The sequence below is a fragment of the Leptonychotes weddellii genome, chromosome 13 (genome assembly GCF_054177405.1).
Source record: "Leptonychotes weddellii isolate Sample4059 chromosome 13, ASM5417740v2, whole genome shotgun sequence".
NCBI classification, from domain to species: domain Eukaryota; kingdom Metazoa; phylum Chordata; class Mammalia; order Carnivora; family Phocidae; genus Leptonychotes; species Leptonychotes weddellii.
The window spans coordinates 76,552,754-76,574,065 of NC_138381.1; the positions used below are offsets into that span (position 1 = coordinate 76,552,754).

General features: G+C 54.7%; 1 protein-coding gene across 4 annotated transcripts; it reads left to right on the forward strand.

Moving 5' to 3' along the window:
- Window positions 1–1,200: 1,200 nt before the first annotated feature.
- On the forward strand, window positions 1,201–20,386 carry KMT5A (lysine methyltransferase 5A). 4 transcript variants are annotated; one of them, XM_081802373.1, is made up of 8 exons: window positions 1,201–1,290; window positions 6,692–6,813; window positions 8,006–8,162; window positions 11,039–11,258; window positions 11,654–11,741; window positions 16,363–16,422; window positions 17,612–17,802; window positions 18,521–20,386. In XM_081802373.1, the coding sequence occupies exons 1-8, from the start codon at window positions 1,281–1,283 to the stop codon at window positions 18,729–18,731; spliced, it is 1,059 nt and encodes a 352-aa protein (XP_081658499.1). In that variant the 5' UTR covers window positions 1,201–1,280; the 3' UTR covers window positions 18,732–20,386. The 4 variants fall into 4 exon arrangements, with proteins under 4 accessions (XP_081658499.1, XP_081658501.1, XP_081658498.1 ...); XM_081802374.1 differs by lacking the exon at window positions 1,201–1,290 and adding an exon at window positions 6,313–6,423; XM_081802375.1 differs by lacking the exons at window positions 1,201–1,290; window positions 6,692–6,813 and adding an exon at window positions 6,218–6,423 and having other exon boundaries at window positions 8,087–8,162.
- The last annotated feature ends 926 nt before the right edge of the window (window positions 20,387–21,312 follow it).

The window sequence follows — 21,312 nt, forward strand, 5'->3', positions numbered from 1 at the left end:
TCCCTGACTCTTGGTTTCTGCTTAGGTCATGATCTCAGGGTCGTGAGGTGGAGCCCTGCCTCGAGCCCCTCGCTCAGCAGGAGTCTGCTTGAGATTCTTCACTCCCCCACTCCTCCCCCTGCCTCAAATAAATAAAATCTTAAAAAAAAAGTGTCACTCTCTACTTTTCCCAGTGCTTTCACATACATCACCTTATTTAGCTTTCCTTCATTTTTCGCTGCAATGGTAGGGTCCTTGGGCAATGGCGAGGACGCCAAAATCTTCTTGGGGACCAGAGAGACAGTGGATGAGTGACCTCTGCCTACATCTCCAGGAGGGACCCCCAGAGAAGAGCTGTAACTGGACACCTTCCCCGTGTTCAAAGCAAAGATTATCGAAGACATATGTGTTTTTCTGGGGACTTACTCGTAGGGTCCCCAGAGTGGGGCACAGGGCGGGGTTGTTTCCCTGAGATTAAGGTAGCCATCTAGTGGACTCAGAGTCTCAAGACTGATCCAGGCCCTGCAATTAAACTGCTGGGTGATCTTGGGCAGCAAGTAAGTTACCTGGTCCTCCTGGTCGCCTCTCTTTCTCCATCTGGGAAATGGGTAGGTAACATGGGCTAGGATTTCTGAGGTTCCGGAAGGTTCATCCTCTGACCCATTTAGTTGGTAGCTGTGCCAGCTAGTTTTGAATACTGGAAGAACAGACTCAGTAAACCTTTCAAACTTAGGAATGAATGAAATAAACTGCTGTCGCAGTCAAGGGGCTGGAGACGCCAAACTGTGGGGAGAACTAGGGTTTGCAGGTCATAAGGGGAGATCGAGGGGTCAGAGGTCGGGTTCCTGTCAAACCCGAGAAGAACCGGAAGTCCCAGAACCGGTCCACTCTGAGCCCGGGCCTCCAGCCGCGTGACTAAAGCTCCCGAGGCGGAGCTTCAGCACCGGGAGAGGGCGGAGTTTGGGGCCTCCCAATGGCATCGCGGGTGTCCTCCCACCTCAGCCAATCAGCGCAGGGAGACGGTAAAATTTAAACCCCCTCCCACCTCCTCCGCCGGGACCTGTCCCTAAAGCGCTTGTAGAAAGTGCGGCCGCTTGCCCCGCCCCCGCCAAGGAGGCGGGAAGAAGGGCGGGCTTTCCCTCCTGAGTTCGCCTATCACAGCGGGCAGCCTGGGGAGAGGCGGGCAACTGCGCCAATCAGGGCAGCAGCCGTAGCTCCGCGGAGCAGTTGGCTACAGTTGTTGCAACTTTTTTCGAAAGCTGCGTTTCCCGGGAGATCCTAGGCGGTGACAGAGCCGGGCCATGGCTAGAGGTATTTGCCCAGGTGGTCAGCGCCGGGGCGGCTGGGGTGGGGGGTCGCGCTGAGCGGGGCACCAGGGTGGCGCGAGCGGCAGCGGGGAGGCGCCCTGCTGAGAGGTCTGCTCGGACGGAGCGCGGAGACGGGGCTGGGGGGGTTGTTGCGGAACCTTCTCCGACCTACCCCCCCGCCAAGTCTCCAGAAGTCCCTCCCACTCCCATGCCTGGGTTTCTCCTTTCTAAAGTGTGGGCACCCGCTGGCCTGCCTCTCCAGGGACAACAGATCCATATGTCAAAGCTCTTCGGAGACTAAAGCGCAGGGCCCCTCCAGGGAGTGGTTGTTACTGATACGAGGACGGGGGAGGGCAAGGCTTCGCCCATTTCGGGGCTCTCTCTCGCTGGGAAAGGAGGTGACTCCGAGGCCAGGGCGCAGATGGGTAACCTCCATCGTGGGGAGCGCGTCGGCGTGGACACCGCAGCAGGCGCCTTCCCTCTCCGTGCCCTGAGTCACCTCATTTTTGGGGTGAGATGAGTCCCATGGCACCACCCGGGGCGACCCTTCGTCCTGCAGCTGGTCAGGACTCCTGCCCACGGGAGATGGCTTGGGTGGGATTGTCCAGCCGCGGGAGGCGATGTCCCTGCCTTAAGTCCTTCTTTGCACACTTAGTTTGCTGTCAGCACAACAAAACCCACGTTATGCGGCAAAGTGATCTCCAACCGCTGGTCATTTCCAGCCGCTGTGTCTCCTCCATGCAAAAACTTGAGCGTGACGGTTGAGTAGAATTATTATTTAAGAAAAATTAGTTGAGGTTTGACATTTTCCTCAAAATCCCAAGGCAGTACAGGTTAGTAGGAATTTGCCTTAATGCAGTACGCTCCCTATAAAAATTATAATGAATAAAATAAGGATTCATTCAGCAAATATTTATTGGGCACCTTTGTTTTCAGGCCCTGCACCCAGCTGCATCCTTTATTATCCCAGAGTCCTTTTAGGGTCTTTTGGGACAACCCAGATTCTGATTAAGAAATGAGGCAAAGTGAACTTCAAGTTAACGAGCTTCATAACCCAATCCACAGAGAAAGCTAAGACGAATTTTTTTTCTTCAGAAAAGTGTTAAGCATCTAAAAGTATATTTAAAAGTATCTGACAGATCATAATAAATCTATGCTTCCCTGATTCATTTTTCCCATTAGAGCAAAATCATTCAAGCTAACTGTTTCAACAGTAGGGCCTTAAAAAGGAAGAAGATGGCTTGCTTTAATTTATAGGGAAAACAAAACTAAGCAATTTGCCACTGAAACATGTAAATACTTAATATAGGCAAATAATAATTACCATTGAGGACCAGACATTTTATTATCTCAGTTAATCTTTACAAATTGTTACTCCCATTTTTCAGAGGTGGAAGCTTGAAGTCCAAAGTCACTGTCTAGACTCTGGCCATGCTGTGCCTTTGCTTCTTACACTCTGTCTCCCTTAGCCAAAGTGAAGATAAGTGTTCCCAGCTCCTACCATGGCAGGCTTACAAATCACCTTTGTAATTTATTGGTTAGTAATTCTCCCCATCTCGCCTGACCCCCAAACTAGTAGTTACTTCTTTCTTTCTTTCTTTTTTTTTTTCTTTCTTTCTTTCTTTCTTTCTTTCTTAATAGTTACTTATTTCTTAAGGCTTCGTTACTCTTGTAGATTATTAAATTGGGCATTTGGTAGTGTAAATATCAAATCATTTAGAATACTTTGAATGAAGAGTCAGGCTTTTTCTTCTAGAAAAGCTGTCTTTGTTGCAAACTTGTAGTTCACTTTGAGAACCCTGCTGGGTCAAGGAACAAAATGTTCAGATACCAGGCAACTCCTCTCTGGTTCTGAAGTTTTACAATCATGTAAATATTTTCAACCTTAAGTATATTAGTTTGAGGAGGATTAGTCCATCTGCTTTTCTCCATTTCTGCTGCCAGGGCCAGATGGCCTCCTAATTGGTCTCCCTCTTTCCACTTTTACCATTTACAATTTATTATCCCTCAGCAGCTAGAGTGGTCCCCAAGAACCACAGATTTTTATCGTGTGACCTTCACTCCTCCTCCCTCCCCCACTGTTCTTAGGATCAAATCCTCAATCCTCACCATGGCCTATAGGGCCCTGCCTACCCCTCTGGCCTCAATGTGCTCCATCTGTCTTTATGTACACTGTTGTGTCCTTAGCAAGGGCCTGCAACAAAGTAGGTATCCAATAAATGTGGAATGAATGAATTGCTATTTTTGTGCTTGAGTTCAAGGGAAGCAATATACATTCTTTATGGTAGAGTACTCTCATAAGGCAGCACTGGGTTGAGATCTCAGCTCTATTAACCACTTTAGTCATGTAATCCTCAGTCAAGTGCTTCATCTTCCCTGAGCCTCAATTTCTACATTTTTTTTTTAAAGATTTTATTTATTTGACAGAGATACAGCGAGAGAGGGAACACAAGCAGGGGGAGTGGGAGAGAGAGAAGCATGCTTCCCGCCGAGCAGGGAGCCTGATGCGGGGGCTCGATCCTAGGACCCTGGGATCATGACCTGAGCCAAAGGCAAGCGCTTAACGACTGAGCCACCAGGTGCCCCTCAATTTCTACATTTGTGAAATAAGAATAGTACCTTCTCCTAAAGGGTTGGAAAGGTTAAATTAAATAATGCATTATTAATAGGGCCTAGCACATAAACATTGAATAAATGTTAGCTATTAGTATCATTCCTGTTGAATTCTATTTCTATGAGATCCTGGACAACATTAAGAGTTTTTATTTCTGGGGCGCCTGGGTGGCTCAGTCGTTAAGCATCTGCCTTCGGCTCAGGTCCCAGGGTCCTGGGATCGAGCCCCTGCATCAGGCTCCCTGCTCTGCGGGGAGCCTGCTTCTCCCTCTCCCACTCCCCCTGCTTGTGTTCCCTCTCTCGCTGTGTCTCTCTCTGTCAAATAAATAAATAAAATCTTTAAAAAAAAAAAAGTTTTTATTTCTGCTGTTGGGTATATTTGTTACATACACATAAACACCTCCTGTCCAGAGACAGGAAAGACTGTGTTGAAGGTTATATCAAATGATTTGTATTAGATCTTCTAGTACCAGAGCTGCAGAGTTGAGGAATGGGTGCTAGACTTGGATCTTAATGTAGGTAACCCCTGCATTTGAGGGCCGAAATAGACAAAGCTGTGGCCCTGAGCATGTGTGTGTGGTTGGGGGTGGGGGGTGGGAGGATGTTGAAATAGCATGTGAAGTAGAAAAGATGACCTGAGTGGCTGCTTCCTGTTCCAAACCACGATTCCCATGATAGTTTGGCGACAAACTGCAAAATTCTCTGCCCTGGAGAGTTAGCGCTCTATTTCAGATGGCTTGACCTGCATGTCAGAGTGTCACTTTAGAATTCGCTTTCACTCTCTGCATAGTCTCTTGGGTATTCAAGTGAGCAGAGTATCCCACCCTACTGGAGTTAGTGTTGGGGTGGGGACTGCCGGGGGGGGGAGGGGATAGATGTAGGAAGGAGGGTGCTCCCCAGCCCTGTCCAGGATGCTAAAGCATGAACTGATTTGGGAGATGTTGTCCTGAGCCTATTCCTGCCATTTAATCCTATTTCGTCTTATCCCTTCTTAAGGGGAGACAGCTACCTCAAGTGACAGCTATTTGTTTTTCTGTGGATGTTGGAAGGTGCCCTGGGTGGGTTAAGGAATTCAAGGTTCTTGGTTCTTATCCACAAGGACGCTGAGGCCTAGTCCAGGGAAGTGAGTGGGCCGTGGTCACAAAGCACCTCTGGGGCAGATGCAGGGAGAGAAACCCAAGGCTTGCCTCCCAGGCCATGACCCAAGCAGTAGGAGCTAGACGCCCTGAGGTGTCTTGTTTGCATCTATGACTTAGCAGAAATACAGTGACTCTTGGCTGTGGGCCCTCACACCCTAATGGCTTCAGCACAGTGGTGCAGGGCAGTGAGTTCTGCCAACACAAGACACCCCACTGGCTGGAACCCCTGCCTTCCTAGGACATTTTCTCATGGGGGTGGACAGGAGAACCAGGTGACTTGCTAAACGCTTCTGCAACAGTCTCCGTCCCTCCTATCTTGAATTTCCTCATCTGTGGCTGGGAGTGCAGGCTCTGGGGCCATTTGGCCTGGAAATTCATTTTCAGTTCCGAGAATTTGGCCAAAGCTCCTCACTTCTCTGAACCTCAGTTTCCCTATCCGTGGAAAGGATAGAATAATGGTGTGTACCTTCATAGGGCTGTTGTGAGGTTTGGATGAGATGGTGTATGCACGGGGCGCACCCCACCAACTTGCCATTAAAACCACTGGCTCTATCTCCCCAGGGCCTGAACGGGTCAGGTGCAGACCGCCTGGGTTTGACACTTGACCCCGTCGCTTTCTAGTTCTGTGGCCTTAGGCAAGCCGCTGCACCTCTCTTGAGCCCCAGTATCCTCATTTTTAACGGGTTTGCCACAGGACCTGCCCCCCTCTCCCCCCCGGAGGGGGACTTGCGAGAGGATTAAATGCCCATAAAACGCTCAGGGAGCACAGGCTCGGGCACACAGGAGGACCCTCGCCTGTGGCGCTCCCCGCTGCTGACTGCGCCTGGCACCGACGGGTCTCCCAAAATATCCGCGGAGCCAGCGAGAGCAAGAGCCTGGCCGGCGAGAGCCCGGGCTGTCATTATCATGTTTCCCACCCCTTCCTCCCCGAGTGGCTGAGGACGCGCGAGAGGGGGCGCGCCCGAGTCGGGATTCGTGGCGGCCGCGCGGCCCGCCCTCCCTCCTTCCCTCCCTCCCTCCCTCCGGAGGAGCCTCGCAGCGCCGCCCCTGCCAGCCCCCTCCCCGGGCCGGGAGGCGGACGGTGGGCGGCGGCGGCGGCGGCGAGCGGGCGGGCCGCGGAGGACGCGCCGCCAGCGCCTCCCTCCCAGAGTCCTCGGTCCCGGGCCGGCCGGGGCTGCCGCGGCGCGCTGGTGCCGGGCCCTGCCTCGCAGGCCATGGGGGAAGGGGGCGCCGTGGGGCGCCGCCGGCCCTTCCCCGGGGCGCCGCGGCGGCGCTGGTGGCGGCGGCAGCAGCAGCAGCAGCGGCAGCGGCAGCGGTGGTGGCCGGGCCGCGGCGGCGAGGGCGAGGGCGCGGGGCTCGCCGCCATGGGCCTGGCCGGGCTGCAGGTGGGTGTGGCGGGCCCGGCCGCGCGGGGGGCGGGCGGCGCGCGGGGCCCGGCCGGGCCGGGCGGCGGGAGGGCGACCCGGGCCCCGGCCCAGCCCGGCCGGCCGGCCCCTGCCTCCCGGCGGCGCGGGTGGCCCACCACCGCCAGGCCCTCGGAACATGGCTGCGGCGGGAGGCGCCGCCTCGGCGCCCGGCCCGGGCGGCCCCGCTCCCCGCCCCGCCGCGCCCTGAGCGCCCCCTCCCCCGCTTCCCCCGGGTCCCCCTCTCCAGGCAGGAAGATGTCCAAGCCCCGCGCGGTGGAGGCGGCGGCGGCGGCGGCGGCGGTGGCAGCGACGGCCCCGGGCCCGGAGATGGTGGAGCGGAGGGGCCCGGGGAGGCCCCGCACCAACGGGGTAAGCAGGCACCCTCCCCGCACTCACTGAGCGCGTCCCGAGGGGCCGCGCGGCCGGGCCGCCCCCGCCGGCCGGGCGCCTCGAGCACGTGCGCGCGCCCCGGGACCCCCCGCCCGCGGCCCTGGGCCCAGGGGCGGGGGGTGCGGGCGTGCGGGCGGGGCGCCCGGCTCGGGCAGCTTCCTTTTCTGCTGCCTGCCTGGGAGTGGCGTCCACACTGGCTCCGCCATGACCCTGGCAATATTTGACCTCGGAAAAGTTTGTGTCTTTGTGGCATTTGCGCACCCCGAGACCCAGCTACCTCGGCAGTGGCTGCCTTCCCAGGGTGTGCGGGGCCTGGCCGGGTCCCTCAGAGAGGTCACGGGTCTCGCTGACTTGGTGTTTAAAGGTTCACCAGGCAGAAGGGCCCTAGCAGTGTTTCTGGGGAAGCCCTCCTCCCATTCTGTGCTTACTCAGAGGCGAGGGAGGCCCCACGCCCAGAGACGCCAGCAGTGACCTGTACCGCCCCACCCGCCTGCCCACCCTCCTCCTATTAATGCCAAGATGCCATTTGCAGTAGAGTGACCGCCCTGCATGCGCTGGCTCTAGGCTCTGCTTTTATTAAGCTCTCCACCCCCAACCCCACCCCTCAGTTACCGCTGCAGTCCAGTCCCGCAGTCCTGGGAGGCTGCTGGGCTGCGTTGATTTGAGAGGGGCCAGGCTTGGGCACACTGAAGGCTCAGGCAGTAATGACAAGTCCTGCCGGAGGCCTTCAGGACCAAGAAGTGGTTAATCAGATTCCCTGAGGCCTGTTTCTGTGCTAAGAGCTCCTGCAGCTCCTGCCAGGGGAGTTAGCTCCTGCACATAGGCCAGCCCTTCAAATTCTGCAGTTGTTCAGTCCGGGTCATTCTGACCCGTCTGCTGCTGGTAGGTTGTCTGCTTCTGGTATACGCCTTGGTATACAGCTGGCTTCCTGCTGGCCAGATGTGTCCTTAGTGACCAGAACTCGAGACCACATGAGTTCAGGAAATGTCTAACTCGGACCTGGGAGATCGTAAACCTTCCACTGTTCTCCCAGGGCTGGCAACTCCTGGTGGCCTGCTTTTGAGAGATGGTGTCGGTTTTTGGTTTCGGTTATTCTGAGTGCCCTTCTCCGCCATTTGCCCTGGGATCTTCTTCTTCAAGCCTCTTTCAGAACATGCATTTGTCGTTTTAGGAGAACGTATTTACCGGGCAATCAAAGATCTATTCCTACATGAGCCCCAACAAATGCTCTGGAATGCGTTCCCCCCTTCAGGAAGAGAACTCAGTTGCACATCACGAAGTCAAATGCCAGGGGAAGCCATTAGCCGGACTCTACAGGAGACGAGAAGGTAAGGCTCTGAAATGGCCGTGTTCTGACCACAGCTGGTCGGGTTGCAGAAGCCTCTCTCCTTCATAATTGTGCACATATGTTAAATGTTTATCCAGCCTTTTCAAACCCAAGTTCAGGGGTTTGAACCACGTTCTGTCTTGCTGCTAAGAAACAGACACAGGGGAAGAGAGGCCTGTCCCGGGGTGTGTGCCCTGTCGGTCTAACAGGTTTTCCCTGCTTTCACAAGAGTTAGCATGTCCTTCAAGCTTGAGTGTGTTGCCAAGTTGCAAAAATAACACCTGAGCTGCAGATGAAGAGGCTCACATGTACCCAAAGTACAGAAGTTACGAGTCTGGATGGTACAGGCCAGGTGCTGGCAGCCCTAACTGTGTTGTGTGAACGTAGGGAACCGACTTCCTTCCCTCTTTTGAGCTGGCCTTGACCTCATTTCTGAGTTTCTTTCCACTCAAGTGTTCAGTGCTGCTTTCGGAAGCAGCATACTCTGTAGTGAGGTTTGGAGTTAAAATATTGAACAAGAACATACATAGTTACTGAAAATTCTGTTCGGCCCTGCAAAGCAAGCTGAAACCTCGTAGAAATCTTGCTCTCTTCCAAATGTTTCCCCTGTTAAAGCTGCAGTGGGGACTAGGAGCTTTCCCCAGTGCACCACGCTCCCTTCTAATTAAAACTTGCCTTAAAGAAGCAGAACTCTGGCTGCCAGGGGCTCCGGACGAGGAAGCCTCGTAATTCATTTCCAGAAAGTGCCATAAGTGATGGTGAGGCCAATGTCTGGGGCCAGATCTGAGCGCCAGGCGTGGGGAAGCCCAGAGCCAGGGGTAGGAGCCGGGCCTCGGCTTGATTCCCTGCCCAGGGCAGTGGGTGATACTGTTTCAGTCAGTCGTCAAATGATTTGGGTTCTAATCCTAGCTCTGCCACTTCCAAGGAGAGGCTGGGGCAGGTCACTCCGCTTTTCTGAGCCTTCGTTCTTTCCTCTTTGAAGTGGGAGGGAGAACTCCTACTTCGCAGGGCTATTCTGAAGATTGGTGAAAGCATGGGTGCAGAGGGCTTTGTACAGTGCTCCACACCGGCCCCCCTTCCTGGGCTGGCCTGATCCTTGCTGCATCTGCAGCACTTAGACGAGCCTCCACCGAGGAGGGGCTGGGTGGCGAACGGGCTCTCCCTGGGTGGTGGTCAGGCAGTCTCCCATCCCTCCTGGAGTGGGGTGGCATGTAAATGATCCTCAATGGTGGCATGGTACATAAGCTTATTTGACTTACAGTGTCACTGAATGGCCACAGTTAGGATTTGGGGCCAGATATATTTGAAGGAGAGCCCAAGGGCCAGGCTTTTGTCCTTGATTCTCAACCCTTTTTCTGCTTTGACTCAGACTGACGTGGTCGCTGACGTTCACGGGCATCACGCATTCCTAGGGTTTTTATGGGTGATGTCTTGGACTTCACTCCCTCTGGTTCCACTGAAGGCATGTAAGGCAGTGAGAATGGCCTGGCTGGATTTGGATGTATTTAGTTTTCTTTTTAGCTTATTTATCGAGCTCACATATCATAGTGGTCGCCGTTTTAAAGCGTACAACGCAGTGGTTTTTAGTCTCTTCAGAGACCGGCGCAACCATGACCAGCTTCCTGGTACCAGAACATTTCCTCACCCCACAAAAGAGGCCTTGTGCCCATTAGTCTCTCCTCATACCACCTCTCCCCCAGCCCCTGGCAACTACTAATCTACTTTCTATCCCTGTGGATTTGCTGGTTCTGGACGTAAGTAAATGGAATCACGCAGGATCTGTAGTCTTGGGTGTCTGGCTTCTTCCACTCAGCATCATGTTTTCAAGGGCAGGTGTTAGGACTTCGCTCCTTTCCGTGGCTGAATAATATTCCGTCACGTCGATGGACCCCAGTGTACTCACCCAGTCATCAGTGGATGGACATTTGGGTGGTTTCTCCTCTTTGGCTATTGTGAATAAGCTGCCACAAACATTCACATACAGGTTTTTTGTGCGGACATATGTTTTTAATTGTGTTCGCAGCCGCCTAGGCGTGGAATTGCTGGGTCATATGGTAACTCCATGTTGAACTTTTGAACAATTGCCAGACTCTTTTTGAAAGTGACTGCGCCATTTTACGTTCCTACCAGCTATGTATTATTTACTTATTGTTTTTTTTTTAAAGTAAGTTTTTTTTTTTTTTAAGTAAGTCATTTTTTTAAAAAGTGAATCATTCACCCACACTGGTGCTTCACAACTATTTTTAGTAACGAATCCTTTTTGCCATCCCTCCCGGCGCTGCACTGACCAGTGTCAGGTCACTGTGCTGAGAACCACCATGAACGTAGGGCTTTGGCCCCGTTAGAAGAGGAAATGTTTTTTTCTTAAGAGTCTGAAATGAAGCATGCCAGGCGGCTCTTGGGGAAGAGGTCTTTGCTAGGGAAGAAGTTCTGCTTTATTACCTTATTCCTGTCCATCAACGCTGGCCCACTCTGGGAATTTAGCTTTTCTCCTGGGGTCTGCAGGAGATCAGAAACGTTCACAGACTAGATGGGAGCAGTCCTTCCACCATGTCTATCCACTCATCAGGAAGAACACTGCAAATATCTTACTATTTTATTTGTCAGCGATACTTCAGTAAAGCTGAAGAAAAAAAAAATAAAAAAGATGCAGACGAACAGCTCTGCCCAGTGTGTGGGTCCGAAAGTAAAGCTACATGCTTCTCCCCCGGAAGCCCTTGGCAGACACGGGGTCTCACAGGCGGGGGGCACTGCGACTGGCACACCCAGGGTCCTCTCTCCTCTGAAAGCCTGTCTTAGAATGCAGCTGAGGGTTGAGAGATTGGGACACGGAGAGTGGAGTCTAACCCTCTGTCTTTCCCCACGCTCTGCCTGCAGAGAAGAGAAACAGTGGGAACGCGGTACGGAGCACCATGAAGTCCGAGGAACAGAAGCTCAAAGACGCCAGGAGAGGTCCCCTGGCACCTTTTCCAAACCAAAAATCTGAAGCAGCAGAACCTCCAAAAACTCCGACCTCGTCTTGTGATCCTGCCATCGCCGCCGTGGCCAAGCCAGCCCTGAAAAAGCCCGTCAAGGGCAAACAGGCCCCTCGGAAAAAGTAAGTGCCTTCCGGAGCCCTTCCCCTGCCACGGCGCAGCGTGCTGCTTCTCACTCCAGTGGCCCCGGCTCAGGTGCTCGCTAGGGGGAGCAGGGCCCCCGCCCGGCGTCTGTGTCATCGGGGCTCAGGTGCCGTGCGTCACCACCAGGGACACCGTTACTTGTCAGCATGTCAGTCTGGCCCGAGTCCAGAGCTCGGGAGCTCCCCCCCCCCGCCGAGGAGACAACCTGTCTCTTGACGCTCCGACGCCCCCTTGGGCAGGTGAGCCTGCGTGAGCGCAGGTCCCGGTGGACAGAGGTGTGGAAGTGACATGATCGCTGAGGAGTGGCGTGCCTCTGGGCTGAGTGCGTCTTCAGTGCTCATCCTTGTTTTCTCCTCTACCCTTCCCACCCCAGAGCTCAAGGGAAGACGCAGCAGAACCGCAAACTCACGGATTTCTACCCGGTGCGCAGGAGCTCCCGGAAGAGCAAAGCTGAGCTGCAGGTAGAGGCCGCGGCTTTCCTCCGGGCTCGCAGGGCGGGCGGGCGCGTTCTCTGGCGGCCGTGGCCTAGTGGGCGTCATCCTGACGTTGGGGGTCACCCGAGGCTCGGCACGACGCCTCCGTGAAGGCGCATGGCGAGGCGCGGCCGGCGGTCCCGTGACAGCATCTTGTCCAGGCGTGTGGGCGGGGCCGAGGGAGCCTGGGACCCCGGGGGGCCGCGTGTTCTTCGCGAGGCTTGTCCGTCTGCTCGCCACGCACTCCGTGGCGCGTCTCAAGGGGGCACGGAGCAGTGGCTTGGAAGCCACTCATGGTTGTACAACTCGGGCCAGTCACGCGTCTGCTCTGTGCCTCGGTCGCCCCGTGTGTCCAGCGGGACAACAAAGCACTAGCTTGTAGGGGTGTAGCCGGGAGGGCCGGTGCGCTGGGGCACGAGGAGCTGGGAACCGGGCCTGGCCCCCGGGGGGCACCGGCCAGCGGTTACACTGCTGCAGTTGCTCCCCATAGCTGTCACTTCCCGTGGCGCCTCTGTCCTCGCTCCCCCGGGCTGTGGCCCTAGGAGGTGGGAAGAGCAGGCCGGGCCCCCGGGTCTGTAGGCTGCGAGCGGCTCCGCAGTCGGCCGTCCGGCGGCAGCGGGTCAGTGTTTGGCGCGGGGAGGTGCGGTCCTGGCCTTTCTGTTGACCCCAGGACCCCGGGCGCCGTGTGCCCTGCAGCCCCCCGCCCACCCGCACCCTCACAGCCAGCCGGGGGGCAGGAGCAGAGCTCGGATTGCCGCCCCCACAGAGCGGCGGGGAAGTTCCATGCGCACCGCCTCCCCCCCCCCAGCCTCCTCCTTGAGGCCTTGTCGGTTTTAGCTTTTCAACCTGAACTAGACTCCTTCCGCATTTTGTGGGTTAAAACCATAGATGCGGATACGGCAATTTAGCATTCTCTTGCTCTGCTTATTTGAATTGATGAGGCTTCCTTTAAAATAAATGAGAGAAGGGGTCCATCCCCCGCCCCCCGGAGAGCAGCTTTGGCTTTATTTCTTTAGAAAGGCAATGTCTTTGAGCCAAGAACAAGCTGTTATAAAACGTTTGCCTGCAGCGGGAGGCCGTGCTAGGTCGGTCTCACAGACAGCACTGCGGAGGGCGAGGTGGTGCCAGGCCCCGGAACCCCAAACACCTCCCAGCCGCGGTCGGGGCTGCGGTGCCCACACAGGGAGCGCTGGGGGTTCGCCGAGGCCTGCCACGGGCTGCAGAGCGGGGGCAGCTCAGTTTGCCTTTTTAATGAAAAAGAAGGGCTTTTCTGGCTGGAGGAGGGACGTGATGCAGGTCTGCAAAATGTCGCAGCAGATGAGCAGAAGGGAGCAGACACTCACTTCTCCGAAGCTTGGTCTGCAGCTAGTAAGCTCGCCATGTCACCAGACAAAGAGCCAGTGGCGAGGAGAGCCGTGCCGCGCTCCGCTTGTTTGGGGCGGCTCTGCTGAGTGAACTCCAGGGCCGGGGGGCTGCTGGCCCGGCGGGAAGGCGGCTGTTGGCTGAGGTGGCAAGGCTGTGGTTGGCCAGGGTGGTGTCTTCTCTGCATGGCACAGGTAAAGCTCGAGGGTGGGGCAGCTGGGCCTCATCTGAGGCGTGAGGTCAGTCCTGCCCTGCCTGCTCTTTGAGGCCCCAGAAACCACGGCCCAGGCACAGGGGGCATAAGAAGGGGCTGGGGGTAGCCAGAGGAGAAACTAAAATTAAAACCTTTGCGGATACTTAATTGAGTTTGAAGGCAGAGCGGGCAGGGCCAGGGCCAGGGAAGAGGGTGGACACTGGGCCTTGGAGAGATACCCTGAACCCCTCGTTGTTTCGCTGCAGGGGCCCCTTAGCTGGTTGGCCTGCTTGTGGGTGGGGTGACAGCCTGCACTGGGGCAGTGCCCCGGCTTCTTTCTCCCCAGCCCAGCCCCGGGCCTGATGTGCAGAGCAGCCTCGACCTAATTCAGACCTTGCTTACCTCCCGCTCAGTCCGCCTCTAGCAACCCCATCCCCACCCCCGCCCTGCCCAGGCTGCTGCCTGCCTGAATTCTCTTCGGAAGCCTGGAGCTGGTTGGTGCATGCCCCCAAGCACTGAGCCTCCAGAACGAAACTCAGACTGCGGCTCTGCATTCAGGGCATTCAGGGCATCGAGCCTGCGCCCAGCTTCCCCCAGCTCAGCTCCTCTTGCCTCATTAAGTCCCAGCAGGAAAGTCCCCGGGCGCCTAGCCCACCATCAATCCCGGTTACAGAGCTCACTGCATTTCTCCCTGGTCTGGTCTTCTCCACACACTAATTTTTCAGCAAGGTGGTTGTGTGTGTGATGTGTATGTGTTGCTGTTGCCGTTGCTTGAGGGCTTACTTCGTGCCAGGCACTGTTCTCGGCCAGGATATCCCACGGCAGACAAGATCTCCTGTCCTCAGGGAGCTTATATTCAAGTGGAGAGTGTTTTAAAAAAAAACAACCACCAAAGAACAAGATAATTTCAGATAGTCCTTTGACATTAATTTAATACAACAGAGTAGTGTGAAAGCACAGTGAGGCTAAGGCTACTTTAGCTACAGTAGTCAGGGAAATTTCACTGAGGGAGGTGCCTTTTGAACAGAGCTTAGAAAGAAGGGAGGACACAAGCCAGGTGAATGGATTGGGGAAAGGGTGTTCCAGGGAGGGGGAAGAGCACGTGCAAAGGCCCCGACGCAGGAACTAGCCTGGCCCTCTAAGAGAGTCATCAGTGTGGCCAGAATGTGGGAGAAGGGGTGAAGATGGCTGCTGAGGCAGGGCTGGGACCCTGCAGAGCCTTACAGGCCATGGGAAAAGTGGGTTTTATCCCCGTAGCAGTGAGAAGGTATGGAAAAGCTTTTGCTTCTCTTTTTTTTTTTTTTTTTAGATTTATTTATTCATTTGAGAGGGGGAGGGACAGAGGGAGAGAGAGAGAGTCTCAAGCAGAGTCCCACTGAGTGCAGAGCCCAATGCGGGGCTCGATCTCACGACCCTGAGATCATGACCTGAGCCAAAACCAAGAGCTGGGCACTCAACACACTGCACCACCCAGGTGCCCCAAGCTTTTGCTTCTCTTTAAATAAATTTTTTATTTTGGAATAATTTTAGATTTATAGAGGAGTTGCAGAGATAGTGCAGAGTACCCCCATAGACCGTTCACTCGGTTTCCCCATCATTAACACCTTCCATACACTGTCCTGGTACATTTGTCACAGTGAACCAACATTGGCCCATTACTATTCAGTAAACTTTTTGGAAGGCTTTAAGCAGGGAAATGACATGATCTTATGTACATTTTTATTTTATTTTATTTTTATTTATTTGAGAGTGAAAGAAAGAGCACACGAGCGGGGGGAAGGGACAGAGGGAGCAGGGAGCCCGACGCGGGGCTCGATCCCCCGGGATCATGACCTGAGCCGAAGGCAGACGCTTAACGACTGAGCCACCCAGGCGTCCCATTTTTTATTTATTTTTTAAAGATTTATTTATTTGAGAGAGAGAAAGTGAGAGTGGGGGGCAGGAAGGGAAGAGAGAGAATTTCAAGCAGACTCCCTGCAGAGCACAGAGCCTGATGGTGGGGCTCGATCCCATGACCCCAAGAGATCACGACCTGAGCCGAAACCAAGAGTCGGACGCTTAACCGACTGAGCTGCCCAGGCGCCCCTTACGTAGCTTTTTACAAGACCCCTCTGGCTGCTGTGTGGGGAATAGAGTGAAGGGGTGGTCAGAGCGGACGCCAGGAGCCCGGGGAGGCGGCCGTGAAAGCGCTGGGGTGTGGGCTGGAGGCAGGCCGTCTGGTGTGGCTCTTGCGCGGCGTCTGTAAACCTACAGAGACCTGGGCTCCGCGTCACACCACAGGCGTTCAGTACATCCACGTGGAGAGGGACCGAGTCCGTGCGCGCTGTGGGTGGGGGCCGCCGGCCCGGCTGGGTCTGTGCTCGGCGCTGGGTGGAGGCCTCGCCTCTGAGCCCAGCCGTGGCAGCCAGTGGAGGGCCTGGGCTTCTGGTGGTCTCTGTGTGGCTCCCCGTGCCTCCCCGCAGTCCCGGGCACTTGGATCTGGGAGGGAGGTGGTGGCCCCGAGGGGCCGGTGGGGCCAGGAGTGTCCACTCCTGTCTGACTTCTTTGTTCAGGGTGGTCCTGCCTCTTGGGGGTGGGAGGCATGTTCTCATCCGTAGCAGTGGCTTCATGGAGACCCAGGTCAAAGTTCCTGAACCAGGGTGCCAACAGGGGCCATCAGACAGGAGGGACGTGACTGACGTACACCCGCCCCTTCGAAAGGCACAGCCTCTCATCTGCCCTAGCCGATTTTATATGAAGTCAAGAGTCATGATTTTTTCATGTTGGCAATTTAGATGGTTTAAAAAACACTGCACGTGCCAAATAGAACCCAACCCCCAACCCAGTTCTGCAGTTGGGCCACCACTGCGTCCCTCCTGGTCCATTTGAGCCCCAGGTGGCAAACTGTCCACAACAGATGGGCAGTGAGAGACAGATGGCGCTGTGGGGCATGGGCGTCTTTGGGGACTGATGTCACGGAGGCCAGCCGTGAGTGACCTGCGGGTGGTCCAGGCTGCCCAGAGTGGCCCAGGAGAGAATGCTGAAGTGCTTCTTGTTTCTCTTCCCTCCACCCAGTCTGAAGAAAGGAAAAGAATAGACGAGTTGATTGAAAGTGGGAAGGAAGAAGGAATGAAGGTAAGGGGCAGCAGGGTCTACTGCTCGGAGGCTGAGGCTGGAAGGTACACCCCCCCCCCCTTCAGTGCCCGGCGGCCGGCGGGTTGCCGTAACCCCGTTAACAGTCACTGCGGCTAGTCAGACTCTTAGGTTGTCAAGGGGCCAGATACGAAATCTGCCCAGGGAGCATCTCGGGAAGGAAACACTAATGGTTTTTATATGGGAAACGTTATCCTGAGAAACCTTTTTAAGATTGCGGTAAAATATGTATAACATAAAACGTACCATTTTAACCCGTTTAAAGTGTACAATTCCGTGTCGTTAAGTACGTTCACAGTGTTTTGCAACTGTCATCCCTGTCTAGTTCCAGAATTTTCTCATCCTCCCAAATGGAAACCCTGCACCCAGTAGCCGTCACCCCCCACTCCCCCAGCCCCAGCTGTGTGTCTGTGGATTTGCCTGTTCTGGACATGTCATGTGAATGGAGTCACAGAGTAGATGGCCTGTCGTAGCTGGCTTTCTTTCATTTAGCATGAGGCCTGGGCAAACATTTTTCCTAAACTGTTTTCCTGGGAAACGACAGGGCCCAAGAAATTTCCTTTATTCTCACGTATTGCAAACACTGGGTGGATGAGAGGGGCGGGGCCCTACAGTGGCCACCAGGTGGGTCTGGGCTGGGACTCGAGGGTCAGAAAAAAGCTCCAGTTCCACACACCCATCCAGGAGGACCCGAACTTAAGTCTGGGCCCCGCAAGCAGTCACCCTGCAACCCCATTTGTAACGGAGTGAGGAGAAGCACGGGAGGGTAAATTCCAGAAAAAAGGAGACACTTGGAACACGGGGTCCTACTGCTCCCCAGAAGAGGCCACGTGTGTGGATGTGAGTCGGGCTTTATCACTTCCCCTCCACGTGGCCTTGGACGTGGTTCTGCCTCTCCAAGCCTCCGTTCCCTCCTCTACAAACTGGGGCAACACCCACCCAGCAGGTCTCTCCGGAGGCTCACGTGTAACAGTGCTTTGCAAAGAGCACGAGGGACCCTTGTGGGGTGACGGGTTGTGGCGACGGTGGAACAGCTTTTATCCGGTTCATCCTGCCCGCCGTGCTGTGTCCGTAGCGCGGGATCTAGGGCACACCTCGGCGAGGGGGGCAAGCCCGGGCCGCTGGCCCTGCGCGGGGTCAGGAAGCAGCGCTTCTCCTCACCTCCCGACAGATTGACCTCATCGACGGCAAGGGCAGAGGTGTGATCGCCACCAAGCAGTTCTCCCGGGGCGAGTTTGTGGTCGAGTACCACGGGGACCTCATCGAGATCACCGACGCCAAGAAGCGGGAGGCTCTGTATGCACAGGACCCCTCGACGGGCTGCTACATGTACTATTTTCAGTATCTGAGCAAAACCTACTGGTAAGTCCGCTGGAGCTTCAAGTGGCTTTTCCGTGCCCTGGCAGAGGACAGGCCTCCGGGCCGGGAGCCACGAGGGCATCCTGCTTCTGGTTTCACTCTTGCTACGTCTTTTTTTTCCAAGCCGCGAAGCAGCTCTCCCCCACTTGCCATTTTACCATGTGGGGTTGGAGCTGTTCCGGCTGCCGTCTGAGCAGACGAGAAGCAGAAGCGGGCTAGGCGGGGACAGTCCGCTCCGAGGCTCGCCAGGCCGCGCTCTGTCGTGGCCTGCAGCCAGAGCAGCTCTAGAAATGCGTGGCTGCTCCTTTCTCCATATGGCCGGTGCACTCGATTGGGGTTTTTTGTTTTGTTGTTTTTTTTTTTATTAGGCTCCATTTTTCTGAGCGGTTTTAGGTCCCCAGTAAAATGGAGCAGGGGGTACGGAGAGTTCCCGAAGCTCCCTGCCTCCTCACACGCGCAGCTTCCCCCACTACCAGCCGAGTTGATTTGTACTCATTTATCTGTTATGCACTTGCCTCACGCGCCCCCACAAAGAGCCTTTTGCGTTCCTGCCGCCTCCCACCCAGTGCCTCCCTGGGCTCTTAAAGATGGTTTTTTGATTTGAACTGCTTTCCCCGAAACGCGGCCATAAATCGACATCCCACCAGAGTCGAGAGCTGGCGTGACTGGGATCAAAAGCCCCTTTGTCAGTGTAATCCTCTGTCGCCCTCCCTCCCGCCAGTGTGGATGCGACTAGAGAGACAAATCGCCTGGGACGACTGATCAATCACAGTAAATGTGGAAACTGCCAAACCAAACTGCACGACATCGACGGCGTGCCTCACCTCATCCTCATCGCCTCCCGCGACATCAAGGCGGGGGAGGAGCTCCTGTACGACTACGGGGACCGCAGCCGCGCCTCCATCGAAGCGCACCCCTGGCTGAAGCATTAACCTCCCCGCCCTCCCCGCCCCTCCCTCCTTCCACGGACAAAGTGCCCTCAAAGGGAATTGAGTTTTTGGTTTTTTTTTTTTACACACTTAATCTTAGCAGATTACTTCAGATGTTTTTAAAAAGTATATTAAGATGCCTTTTCACTGTAGTATTTAAATATCTGTTGCAGGTTTCCAAGGTGGACTGGAACAGATGGCCTTATATTACCAAAACTTTTATATTCTAGTTGTTTTGTACCTTTTTTGCATACAAGTCACACGTTCGTGCTTCCCGTGCATGCAGTCGAGGACGCAGCACAGGTTTTAGAGGAAAGAGTGAACATGAACTAGGAGGCCGGGTGACGCCCGCCTCCCGCCGAAGAGCCAGGACTCTCCTCCCCACGCCCCCGCCGGCGACTCCCGAGGCCCGGCCGGGGTGTTCCCAAGCTCTTGTTTTCCTGACGTCTGGACAGGCGCACATGGAAGTGTATGAATATTTTTTAAAAAGGTTTCGCAGTAAGCTAGTCTTCCCCTCTGCTTTCTTGAAAGCTTACTGACCCAGTGGCCCCCGGGCGCGGGCCGGGCCTAGGTTTACTCTTCCACAGGCTGCCGCTTTTCTGGGCACCTCGAAGCATCAGGGCGGGTAATCAGAGTAGATGTGGGCAGGGAAAAGCATTGCTTGCTCGCCCTGCCGGGGCAGGGTTTCCCAGAACTGGGTTAATTCTTTATAGAAATGTGAACACTGAATTTATTTAAAAAAAAAAATGATAATAAAAATTTAAAAATTTTAAAAAGACAAAAAAAAAAAAGAAAAAAACCACAGAAAACAACTTACATGTATATAGGTCTTGAAGTGAGTGAAGTGGCTGCGTTTTTTCTTCTTTTTTCTTTCTTTTTTTTTTGTTTTGGTTTGGTTTGGTTTTTGTTTTTGTAGAAGAGATTTGAGATGGTACTCTATTCTAATCAAAAATAAAAGTTTTGTAGCGGGACCAGAAATTACTTACCCATCACCCCCCTCCCCCCACCCTGACCCAATTCCAATGGGTTGAAAGTTCCAGACCTGCTGTCAGGCTTTCTGTTTGTCAGACCACCTGGTGTCCTTCCTGCAAAAATGAAGATGCAGCCATGAACCGAAGGGGGAACCCGCAGACCCTGAAATGCAGGGCCCCTACCCCAGCCGCTGGTGCACCAGCTGAGTGGGCAGGCCCAGCAGCCCAGGGATCAAGGCTAAGGGTACAGTTTTCACCTTGACTGTGATGCAGGAGGAGTAGGTAGCTTCCTCCCTCTTGAAGGGGGACCTATTCTCACTCTGGTAACCTGCAGTCCAGGGGGCCGTGGCTCTGGATCCATGACCTGGGGTCTCCCAGCCTCCCCTGGTCCCAGGTAAATGTGAATGGAGACAGGTATGAGAGCCTGTCCTCAACCTTGATGCCCCCCCGGCGTCACCACGGTGCTACCCAAGAAAGTGTCCCCCCCCCCCCCCCCCACTTGCCTGGTCAGTGGTCAGAGAATTGGAGGAGGATCCGACAGAGTGTGTAAATGTGAGATAAAATGTCTTGGTTGTACCTGTTTGTGGTTTAGCTTTGTATTTAAAAAAAAAAAAAAAAGGAAATAACTTGAAAATTATTTGTCATCATAAAAATTAAACAAAAATTAAAATATTTATTGCCAGGCGAGGCCACCTGTGTGTCTGTTTTTTACATGGCAGAGAGAGGATTGGAATTTTCTGCTTCACTTTACAAAAGGGCTACACACTACACAGCAGGGGTACCCGGCTGGCTCAGCCGGTAGAGCGTGCAACTCTTGATCTCGGGGTTGTGGGTTCAAGCCCCATGTTGGGTGCAGAGATTACTTAAAAATAAAATCTTTTTTAAAAAAAGGGTTACGGAGCAGTATGTGTCTGTCTTGGTGAATGGCCTCCTAGGGGGACAGTCTCTTCATTGTACAGTGGGGGTCATAGGTGCCAGAGAAGATTAAAAACTAATGCATGTTGAATCCTCCCTGAGAACAACTGGCATCATCATCTGCACCCTGTCTTGGCGGGAAGCCCCTCCTACCAGTCCAGATCTCTGTGCCCACCAGCCGCCCGCACCCGAGGCGGACAGAGTCCTTGGTTGACAAGCAGAAGATCCGGCACCAGGAGCAGCTGTGTTGGCCAGCCTGTCACCTTGCACAAATCCCTTTCCTTTTCCAAAGCTTGACCATCACACGGAAACAGCCTCTGCCCTGCTGACGTGCAGGGGTGTCCTGAGGATTCAGCCGTCATGGATGACTGCATCTTCACCTTGGAGGGAACAGGGTGCACTCGGCCCTGGAACAGCCGGCTGTGTGACCTTGGGCAGGTGACAGCTCTGTGTGCGTCACCTCCCCCCTGGGCGACATGGAGCCATTCTGGTGTGCGCACGCGGGTGATTGCGTTACAGGAGTTCGTACGGGGAAAGCATGTGGAGCACTGCCTCGCACCTAGATACCCCGCAGTCATCCATGTTTGCTGTTAGGATTGAAACTTGGCTTTTTTCAGGGCGCCTGGGTGGCTCAGTCGGTTAAGCATCTGCGTTTGGCTCAGGTCATGATCTCAAGGTCCCTGCTCAGCGGGGAGTCT